Below are 12500 nucleotides of genomic sequence, written 5' to 3'. Positions count from 1 at the left end.
AAGAAATGTGAAAAATGGGGTTACTCCCAAGTTCATTAATACAAGAAATGTGTGAAAAATGGGGGTTAGTCCCAAGTTCATTAATACAAGAAATGTGTGAAAAATGGGGGTTAGTCCCAAGTTCATTAATACAAGAAATGTGTGAAAAATGGGGGTTAGTCCCAAGTTCATTAATACAAGAAATGTGTGAAAAATGGGGGTTAGAAGTGCAAAGTTTCGTTGAAATATATCACCTTGACAAAGTTGTAACAAACTTTGTTACAAACCTGTTGAAAGACAATGTTATCTCTTACTTTAGGAACCTTTTAAAATAGAAATAGAAATTTTGGATAGGTTTTTATTGAGAAACAAACTGTGAATCTCAAGAAGAAAGCAGTAGAAAGATAGACGAGAATCAGCCCCAGAAGCACAGTTGCCCGCCATTTTCATGGAAAGGAACTCCCCTTCCAAAGAGTAACATCTCTCCTTTTCACCTTCCTCACTACCTTCCACATAGATCATCAACTCCCTCAAATTAGAGGTTTACAGTTGAGAGAAAATTTGCCTGTATTTTGTCTGTCCGCATTGTTTGTTTGTTTTTTATAACTTTTGTTAATTTTGAGTGAAAATGCTTTTATTTGTTGTTTTTTGGAAGCCTGAAATGGATTAATCTAATCCCCAGTATTTCTTATGGGAAAAATTTGCTCGGTTTAAGGACAGACTGGTTAATTGACAGCCTGCTGGAGCGAATTAAGTCATTAACACATAACTGTGAGGTATGACTGGTCACACATGTGCATACATATAACTGTATATATATATATATATAATATATATATATATATATATATATATATATATTTATATATATATATATATATATATATATATATATATATATATATATATATATATATATATGGATTGTGTATATAAGTATTTTTATTGTAATTGATTGTCAAGCTTTATTTGTTTCAGTGAAGTTTTTCACACTATCAAGGCTGTTATTTTTTCAGTAGGTCTTCCCATTCTACGTAGACCCCCTCCAGGTGTAGTGAGACGTGTTACTTTTAAATCAGCTGCTTTTGATATGCGATCAAATTTAGGTGATTCTCTCTCAGTTGTTTATGATGCCCCACCTGGTTCTGTTGGTCGTGAGATTCCACTCAAAAAACTACACATGAAAGTGATTTGGAGGAATCGCTTCGGACTTACTTCCCAGAAACGTGGTTATGGGAGGTATCTACTTTGTTAGTATTCTGTGGTTGATAACGTTTTTCTTTGAACTGATAACATTACCATGCAAACTGCATGTGGTTGTGTCTAGCCTTGAAAAAATCAGCTCTAAATAAAAGCATGCATCATTGTTCGTTCATTACTGGCATGTCAGTTTAATGCAAATGCCTTTTTCTGGCAGTGATTATGAGCAGGAGAGTTGGAGAGCAATTCAGTCCAGTTATCATGAATTTTTCTCAATCGCAAAAGAAAACTATACCTGTAACTATGGTGTTTTCATATCTGCAGATATTTAGATAGATTTGTGTTTGAAAGATGTAGTTTGAGTGATGTAATTCTTAAAAGCGACAGATGTAATTTTGAGGTGAAGTGCTCACCAAGGAGAGAAATCGAGTGCCATAGTTGATGCTTCTTCCTTCTTTCTGGTGTTTCAGCATAATAATTAAGATAATTGACCAATTATACACAATATGATGATCAGTTTAGTGTTACTGTTAAGGGATTTTGTTTTCAGCAATTTCAGGTAGGATGTCAGTTTTGGTAGCACGGTACATATAAAAGAGAAAAAATAGGAGGACTGAGATTATTGATGATCCACTTAATCAGATGAAACATGCACATTCATACTAGACTCTGTGTGTGTGTGTGAGAGAGAGAGAGGGAGGGGGGGGGCATGTGGAGGCTGGCAGACTGAGACAGCTGTTTTGAAAACAAACTGTGTGTGTGTATGTGTGTGTGAGAGAGAGAGAGAGGGGGGGCGTGTGGAGGCTGGCAGACTGAGACAGCTGTTTTGAAAACAAAAGAAGTTAGGGTTATAAGGATGAAACAGAATGCAAGGACTTTGACATGTAGTAGCGTTAGTAACAATGTTCACATTTCCACTGAAAATATTGAAGAAAATAATCATGATAACATATTTGATTTAACGCAAAACTATCAGAAATAAAGATTATTACAATGACCGCATATCAGAAACCCCAATTCAGGGGTGTAGCATAAATATTTGACCCCAAAACCTGGAATGTAGGCGAAGCAAATAAATTTTTTTACTTGACACGATAATGTTTTTACTGGCCGTCTTACACAAACACACACACATAAATATATATATATATATAATGTATATATATATATATATATATATATATGTATGTGTATATTATATAATATATATATATATATATATATATATATATATATATATATATATATATAATATATATATTGTATATATAATATTCGTATTATAATATATATACCTGTATATATATGTATGTATATATATATGTGTGTATATGTATATATATATATATTATATATATATATATATATATATATATATATATATATATATATATATATATATATATATATATATATATATATATATATATATATATATATATATATATATATATAATGTGTGTGTGTATACACATATGTAGTGGAGGGGTATTGTGTTTCAAGAAATGTGTGCAAAATGAGGTTGTCCAAGGGAAATTTGCTGGAGGTCAATGATGATGATGTGGAAGAGTTAGAGGAGGAGCACAAAGGCGAGCTCACCACAGAAGAACTGCAGGACCTGCAGAGGAGCAGCAACTGATAACAGCTGAGGAATTCTTTCCCAAGTTCATTAATACAAGAAATGTGAAAAATGGGGTTAGTCCCAAGTTCATTAATACAAGAAATGTGTGAAAAATGGGGTTACTCCCAAGTTCATTAATACAAGAAATGTGTGAAAAATGGGGGTTAGTCCCAAGTTCATTAATACAAGAAATGTGTGAAAAATGGGGGTTAGAAGTGCAAAGTTTCGTTGAAATATATCACCCTGACAAAGTTGTAACAAACTTTGTTACAAACCTGTTGAAAGACAATGTTATCTCTTACTTTAGGAACCTTTTAAAATAGAAATAGAAATTTTGGATAGGTTTTTATTGAGAAACAAACTGTGAATCTCAAGAAGAAAGCAGTAGAAAGATAGACGAGAATCAGCCCCAGAAGCACAGTTGCCCGCCATTTTCATGGAAAGGAACTCCCCTTCCAAAGAGTAACATCTCTCCTTGTCACCTTCCTCACTACCTTCCACATAGATCATCTTCTTCTTCTTTTAACGTGCTTTTTTTCCATTTTTGTATGGGGGTAAGCACTATGCCTTCTTTTTGAAGGACTTTTGATTTGGCTTTGGGGGTAGACCTGTAGTCTCGATCGGCTGCCCTGCCTGACATCGCTTAGACCCCGGTAGCGTATGTTTCATGTATCATACCCGACCCAACGCCCTTTCTTCCCAGCAGCGAGAAGTTGTTGCGCTGGTAGGGCGAGAGTTCGAGACGTGTGAGATGTTTGTTATGTTTTAAAAGGTGTTGTAGTGGCTTTGTTTTGTGTGTGTATTTAGTCTGTAACACCCATTTGCTTTTAAGCAAACCTATCCGTTGATTACATACATAATCCCGGATGTCTACACGGATAGCAAAGTGTCTGCCTCTGATCAGTCGTATGCGGATTTGAACCCGCGCCACAGACCTCTACGAAGTCCGAAGGTGCTGCTGTAACCGACTGAGCCATCGAGGCTCTTCCACATAAATCATCAACTCCCTCAAATTAGAGGTTTACAGTTGAGAGAAAATTTGCCTGTGTTTTGTCTGTCCGCATTGTTTGTTTGTTTTTTATAACTTTTGTTAATTTTGAGTGAAAATGCTTTTATTTGTTGTTTTTTGGAAGCCTGAAATGGATTAATCTAATCCCCAGTATTTCTTATGGGAAAAATTTGCTCGGTTTAAGGACAGACTGGTTAATTGACAGCCTGCTGGAGCGAATTAAGTCATTAACCGAGGTATGACTGGTCACACATGTGCATACACATAACTGTGTGTGTGGTGTAGATACCATCCAGTTTGAATATAATACAGAACAATTGTGTATATATATATATATATATATATATATATATATATATATATATATATATGGATTGTGTATATAAGTATTTTTTATTGTAATTGATTATCAAGTTTTATTTGTTTCAGTGAAGTTTTTCACACTATCAAGGCTGTTATTTTTTTTCAGTAGGTCGTTCCATTCTACGTAGACCCCCTCCACGTGCAGGGAGACGTGGTAGTTTTAAATCAGCTGCTTTTGATATGCGATCAGAATTAGGTGATTCTCTCTCAATTGTTTATGATGACCCGCCTGGTTCTGTTGGTCGTGAGATTTCACCCCAAAAAACTACACATGAAAGTGATTTGGAGGAATTGCTTCGGACTTACTTCCCAGAAACGTGGTTATGGGAGGTATCTACTTTGTTAGTATTCTGTGGTTGATAACGTTTTTCTTGAACTGATAACATTACCATGCAAACTGCATGTGGTTGTGTCTAGCCTTGAAAAAAATCAGCTCTAAATAAAAGCATGCATCATTGTTCGTTCATTACTGGCATGTCAGTTTAATGCAAATGCCTTTTTCTGGCAGTGATTATGAGCAGGAGAGTTGGAGAGCAATTCAGTCCAGTTATCATGAATTTTTCTCAATCGCAAAAGAAAACTATACCTGTAACTATGGTGTTTTCATATCTGCAGATTTTTAGATAGATTTGTGTTTGAAAGATGTAGTTTGAGTGATGTAATTCTTAAAAACGACAGATGTACTTTTGAGGTGAAGTGCTCACCAAGGAGAGAAATCGAGTGCCATAGTTGATGCTTCTTCCTTCTTTCTGGTGTTTCAGCATAATAATTAAGATAATTGACCAATTATACACAATATGATGATCAGTTTAGTGTTACTGTTAAGGGGGATTTTGTTTTCAGCAATTTCAGGTAGGATGTCAGTTTTGGTAGCACGGTACATATAAAAGAGAAAATAGGAGGACTGAGATTATTGATGATCCACTTAATCAGATGAAACATGCACATTCATACTAGACTGTGTGTGTGTGTGTATGTGTGTGTGTGAGAGAGAGAGAGGGGGGGGCGTGTGGAGGCTGGCAGACTGAGACAGCTGTTTTGAAAACAAAAGAAGTTAGGGTTATAAGGATGAAACAGAATACAAGGACTTTGACATGTAGTAGCGTTAGTAGCAATGTTCATATTTCCACTGAAAATAATGAAGAAAATAATCATGATAACATATTTGATTTAACGCAAAACTATCAGAAATAAAGATTATTACAATGACCGCATATCAGAAACCCCAATTCAGGGGTGTAGCATAAATATTTGACCCCAAAACCTGGAATGTAGGCGAAGCAAATAAATTTTTTTACTTGACACGATAATGTTTTTACTGGCTGTCTTACACAAACACACACACATAAATATATATATATATATATACATATATATATATATATATATATATATATATATATATATATATATATATGTATATATATATATATATATATATATATATATATATATATATATATATATATATATATATATATATATAATATATATATATATATATATATATATATATATATATATATATATATATATATATATATATATATATATATGTATGTATATTATATATATATATATATATATATATATATATATATATATATATATATATATATATATATATATATATTGTATATATAATATTCATTTATAATATATATACCAAGGGCTGTATATATATGTGATGTATATGTTACGGAACAGATTCAACACTTTTTGAAAGTGAGGAACAAAATCTAGCGATCTTACTTCAGGAAAAAGACGTGAAAAGGTTCACCCATGGAAACACTCACATTTTTTTTCTCTCTCTCAACTCTCTCTCTCTCTCTCCGTGTATCGACTCTCTCTCTCTCTCTCTCATCGTTTTCCGAAGCTCATCCACCCGACCTCACTCATTCTCTCAAAGCAATTAAATGGACTATTTAAAGAAACACAATAGTTTCTACAAAAATAGGTTTATTATTCAAATAACCCAACAAGAAATGAATAAAACAAAGCAAAGATTAAAATGCATAATAAGTGAATTATCGAGTCAGATAACTAAACTCTAAACTGCAAAACACTTCTGATTAAAGAAGTCTCATTATGGCTAATAGCCTGGAAAATCCCCAAAATCATTACATACAACAAATCAATAAATAAAAGTCATGTCAAAAAAACAGTCTACCATAAAGAGATTGAAATTGAAAATGACTTTAGTCCTTTTTTCAAACTCCAAGTCCACAGACATCTGTCGAAAGAATTAAACATGATAGAAAACTCCCAAAATATATGAAATGCAAAAACAATAATGGAAAGTGTAAAATGCATAGTTAAGATATGGCAAACGTAACATAACAAAATAATAATATAAAAAGAGGTATGAATATTCATATTAAATTACACCAGTTCAAAAGTTCAAATGATTAGAAAATCATGGTAAAAATCACAAGTTCAATTTCCTCCCATAAAAACAGAGATTTGAAACTCTACCTTATCTGCCGATTTTCAAAGCCTGGAACGACTCCAAAACTATGACTGGACAACTGCAGTTCTGTCACGTTAATGAACGATCAAACTCACTTTTAGGGCAGATTTTGGCATAATCTAGATCAAAATAACGCAAGTACTCATTAATATACATAACTCTCCGAGATCACCTGACCGCAAAATTGCTGAGCTTCTCCATAGATAGCTGAGGAATCAAACTATTTGCTGAATACAAAGATTTTACATCGAGTCTCTCGCCCTAGTTCCATCTTGCTCCAAAAATTCTTTCATCACATCTTAAAGCATTGAAAAAATGAAATGCATATATGTATATGTATATATATATATATATATAATATATATATATATATATATATATATATATATATATTATATATATATATATTGATTATTATCACTTTTGATGATTATTATCACTTTTGTACGTGATTCATTTATCACACATTACCACAGGTGAAAAATAAGAAACGGGTGTAGGTCCTGACCGTTTTAACTTTTTATTTCAAGCCATTGACGAAGGACTGATACAGAGTGTGAGAAGTCACAAATATATATACTACAAGAACAGTACTGAAAACATACACAACCGTTAGAGGCCCATATCCTTATTCAGGCCGGTGTCGAGGTAGGAGTGTCCTTTAAAACTCATTTGGCTAAAAATCACAATAGACTCTCAGGGGACATTGCTGATAAACAGACCATACCCCACCTCAGATCCACACCTGACAGGTGTCATGGAGGCGGAGTTTGGAAACTCATTAACATTACTACAAGTACTGTGTTTACAAATATGATAATCCTATTTTCATATATCTCTACTGCCACCTTAAAGTTTAAACAATTTAAAATTTCTTTTGATATTAAAGGATCAAGTTTATACATCCCAAGATATTCATATTATACAAGTAACTTTCTTTTATGAAAGATTCAATGATGTTCCTTTCAAGTGCATTATTAGAATATACAATCCTTTTGCCCCTTCCCAGTTGATAGCATGATTGTTCTCACTAACATGTACAAATATACCACTGTTCCCTTGTGCATATCTCACACATTTCTTATGTTGTTCAAACTTTTTCCAGTGCCCCGGTTTGGCCAATATAAAAGTTGTCACAAGACTTACACGGAATTTATATACACACCCTTTAATATTGTCTGGGTTTTTATTGAGAAACAAACTGTGAATCTCAAGAAGAAAGCAGTAGAAAGATAGACGAGAATCAGCCCCAGAAGCACAGTTGCCCGCCATTTTCATGGAAAGGAACTCCCCTTCCAAAGAGTAACATCTCTCCTTTTCACCTTCCTCACTACCTTCCACATAGATCATCAACTCCCTCAAATTAGAGGTTTACAGTTGAGAGAAAATTTGCCTGTATTTTGTCTGTCCGCATTGTTTGTTTGTTTTTATAACTTTTGTTAATTTTGAGTGAAAATGCTTTTATTTGTTGTTTTTGAAAGCCTGAAATGGATTAATCTAATCCCAGTATTTCTTATGGGAAAAATTTGCTCGGTTTAAGGACAGACTGGTTAATTGACAGCCTGCTGGAGCGAATTAAGTCATTAACTGAGGTATGACTGGTCACACATGTGCATACACATAACTGTGTGTATATATATATAATATATATATATATATATATATATATATATATATATATATATATATATATATATATATATATATATATATATATATATATATATATATATATATATATATATATATATATATATATATATATATATATACATATATAATATATTTAAATATTATATATATATATATATATATATATATATATATATATATATATATATATATATATATGACTGTGTATATAAGTATTTTTATTGTAATTGATTATCAAGTTTTATTTGTTTCAGTGAAGTTTTTCACACTATCAAGGCTGTTATTTTTTTCAGTAGGTCGTCCCATTCTACGTGGACCCCCTCCAGGTGCAGGGAGACATGTTAGTTTTAAATCAGCTGATTATGATATGGGATCAGAATTAGGTGCTTCTCTCAATTGCTTATGATGCCCCACCTGATTCTGTTGGTCGTGAGATTCCACTCCAAAACTACACATGAAAGTGATTTGGAGGAATCGCTTTGGACTTACTTCCAGAAACGTGGTTATGGGAGGTATCTACTTTGTTAGTATTCTGTGGTTGATAACGTTTTTCTTTGAACTGATAACATTACCATGCAAACTGCATGTGGTTGTGTCTAGCCTTGAAAAAATCAGCTCTAAATAAAAGCATGCATCATTGTTCGTTCATTACTGGCATGTCAGTTTAATGCAAATGCCTTTTTCTGGCAGTGATTATGAGCAGGAGAGTTGGAGAGCAATTCAGTCCAGTTATCATGAATTTTTCTCAATCGCAAAAGAAAACTATACCTGTAACTATGGTGTTTTCATATCTGCAGATTTTTAGATAGATTTGTGTTTGAAAGATGTAGTTTGAGTGATGTAATTCTTAAAAGCGACAGATGTAATTTTGAGGTGAAGTGCTCACCAAGGAGAGAAATCGAGTGCCATAGTTGATGCTTCTTCCTTCTTTCTGGTGTTTCAGCATAATAATTAAGATAATTGTGCAATTATACACAATATGATGATCAGTTTAGTGTTACTGTTAAGGGGATTTTGTTTTCAGCAATTTCAGGTAGGATGTCAGTTTTGGTAGCACGGTACATATAAAAGAGAAAATAGGAGGACTGAGATTATTGATGGTCCACTTAATCAGATGAAACATGCACATTCATACTAGACTCTGTGTGTGTGTGTGTGAGAGAGAGAGAGAGAAGGGGGGGGGGCGTGTGGAGGCTGGTAGACTGAGACAGCTGTTTTGAAAACAAAAGAAGTTAGGGTTATAAGGATGAAACAGAATGCAAGGACTTTGACATGTAGTAGCGTTAGTAGCAATGTTCATATTTCCACTGAAAATAATGAAGAAAATAATCATGATAACATATTTGGTTTAAGGCAAAACTATCAGAAATAAAGATTATTACAATGACCGCATATCAGAAACCCCAATTCAGGGGTGTAGCATAGATATTTGACCCCATATCCTGGAATGTAGGCGAAGCAAATAAATTTTTTTACTTGACACGATAAAGTTTTTACTAGCCGTCTTACACAAACACACACATATATATATATATATATATATATATATATATATATATATATATATACATATATATATTGTATATATAATATATATAATTCTGTATTATAATATATATACCTGTATATATATGTATATATATATATATATATATATATATATATATATATATATATATGTGTGTGTGTGTATATATATGTGTGTGTCTGTGTGTGTGTGTATGGTATAATGCATATGTATGAGAGAGAGAGAGAGAGATGCAGTTTTTACTTGAAGTGAAACGATTTGAAATGCGCTGGTGTGGCGTGATGCTAGAACTATTGCAGGAGCTCTCAAGGTTGAGCTTTTTCTAGAAAGAGTTTATCTGGTTTTCAAGTCCTAGATTTACAGACAAGTGCTTAGGGCTACAGTTCCCATTTACTCTGCATCACCATAACTTTCAGTTTCAAAGAAACAGAAATTAATATGTCTGATATTGCCTCCCCACGGTTTTCCAAACTTACACTGTTAATTTATTCGTTTTCTCTCTCTCTCTCTCTCTCTCTCTGTGAAGAGAATTTTATGGGATGTCCTGAGAGATGGATTTTCAGATCAGTTCACACTCCGACACTTCATACACTTTTGCAGTGTGTGCCAGATTGTTTTATTTGTACTGTAGGTTGGGCTCGATGATGGAGTCAAGGGATTCACAATAATTGTGCACCTCACGCATTGCAATTTAGGTATTACTCAAGGTTCTTTGGAGTGTCCCTTCGGCCTGTATTTGCAACCCTTTCCGTTCCTTTTACATTGCCTCCGTTCATATTTTCTTTCTTCCATCTTACTCTCCATCCTCTCCTAGCAATCGTCTCATAGTGCACCTGTGAGGTTTTCCTCCCGTTACACTTTCAAACCTTTTGTTCTTAACTTTCTTCTCAGTGCTTAATGATCTCATAGGCCCCAGCGCTTGCCCTTTGGCCTCAATTTTATATTCCATTTCCATTTCCAACCTTTACAGTTTATTCATCAGACAGAATGAACACAAAAATAAAACATTAATTCTAAAGTAAATTGAAAATTAAAATGGACAGTATCGGAATGAAACCCTTTATCAAGTCGAAATTAAAGCAAACTGAACATTCAGTATAGCTGACGACAGGCACTCATATCCGAGCTTAATTCATCTATGGCTCGAGTACAAGTGGAATGAACAATGATGATATTGTACTCCCTTACAAACATAATTTGACGTAAACTGAAGGTAAGTTTGTATCTCTCCCCTTAGGGGTGAACAGTAAGATGAACAGTAATACAAATAAGAATGGAATTCCTAAATCAACAACAAAGAGCAAAATCCATAACAATGTATTTAGGATATGATTGCTAGTGCATAATAATTCCAGTAGCAAAGCAAAAAAAAAAAAAGAACTGTTTCTCAGAAATGTAATTTATTATATATATAGAAATATTATGAATGTCCAGCTAATCTAAGCATGCCAACTCATCTACTCAGGCATTCCCTTAATTGTATACCATTGATCCGTGAATTAAATACAAGAGAATATTTATCTTCTAAAATAGCACATCTTCAGTGCATGGCAATAAAAAGTCAGTAATCTACTTTGAGTTATTCCGTCTCAACTTTATATATATTCAGCGGGGTGACATTTCCTCCCTCTGCTTCATTAATTTAATTTTCACTATTTAGCTTTTTTAGAAACGATAGCTGTTCATTGGAGATTTATTCTTACAACAAAGTATTATTCAGTAACATAACACAACAACATAAGAGATGGTATTTGCCATCTTTGTGATATAGGGTATTTTATCCCAAGTGGCTATTGAGTTCTCAAAGTATAGCTTATACAAAGCATTAGTAAACCACTGGGGATATACGATCCCATAGGACAGTCTTATTCAGTAATACCAAAACAGTGAAGTAGAGAAGCCTTAACATTCTTTTTAGGGCACCTTCTTTTTTAGAAATATTCCTAAATACTAATGAATAATACAATAGCTTTTATGAGCTGTAGTAACATTATCCCTTTTAGACTTTAAATGGATATTGTGGAAAGGGGTCAGACTGGTGCCAGAGCATGCAACACATCTATAGAGTAAGGAGACCCGAGGCCATCTTCTCGATTTGGTGTTTCCTCCCGTAGATGTCTCAAATTGTCAGACTGGACTCGCTAGTTGACTGTCTCTTGAGCCTGGTGTGCTGCTGCAGCTTGTTAGTGACAGCTGTTCTGTCGTGATTAACTTCTTATTGAATTTCTTCTGTCTAGGCTAGGCCTATGTGAAGATCTCTGAAGGAGGGCCTAAGGTAGATCAAGTGTCTCATTGGTCAGAACATCCAGATATGTGAAGGAGAGCCCAAGGTAGAAATTTGTTTCGTCTGGCCTTGTGATCCTAGGTTCACTAACAGGGATTGTCAGTGTGTCCATTCTATTGTTTTGTGGGTGGCTGGGCAAGATGAAGGATTGGCGCACAGGTGCGCTTATTTTCTTTCTCACTGGTGCTCTGTAATGAAAAGACACAAAGAGAAGATATTGGTGGCTTTCTCAGCCATTTACTGCTGATAGACTGAAATAGAAAGAGAGGGTAGATGGGGAAAAACTTCAAAGGTTTATTTTGTAAGTCAATCAGCGAGAGTCTCCTTCCTTTAATCCATGCAGGTGGCTGTGGTTTCAGCAAAGAAAGAATGAAGAGCATTTTCTCATCTTCC

General features: G+C 33.8%; 1 protein-coding gene across 1 annotated transcript in view; it reads left to right on the top strand.

Annotated features, from left to right (window-relative positions):
- Window positions 1-12500, top strand: part of LOC136826554 (alpha-2-macroglobulin-like) — a 440224-nt gene that overhangs the window by 313843 nt on the left and 113881 nt on the right. Inside the window, 1 exon segment of the mRNA XM_067083736.1 lies at window positions 4279-4513. Coding sequence (XP_066939837.1) covers window positions 4279-4513 — 235 coding nt within the window.

Source organism: Macrobrachium rosenbergii, chromosome 41 (assembly GCF_040412425.1).
Source record: "Macrobrachium rosenbergii isolate ZJJX-2024 chromosome 41, ASM4041242v1, whole genome shotgun sequence".
Lineage (NCBI taxonomy): Eukaryota > Metazoa > Arthropoda > Malacostraca > Decapoda > Palaemonidae > Macrobrachium > Macrobrachium rosenbergii.
This window is presented reverse-complemented; position numbering and strand designations above follow the sequence as displayed.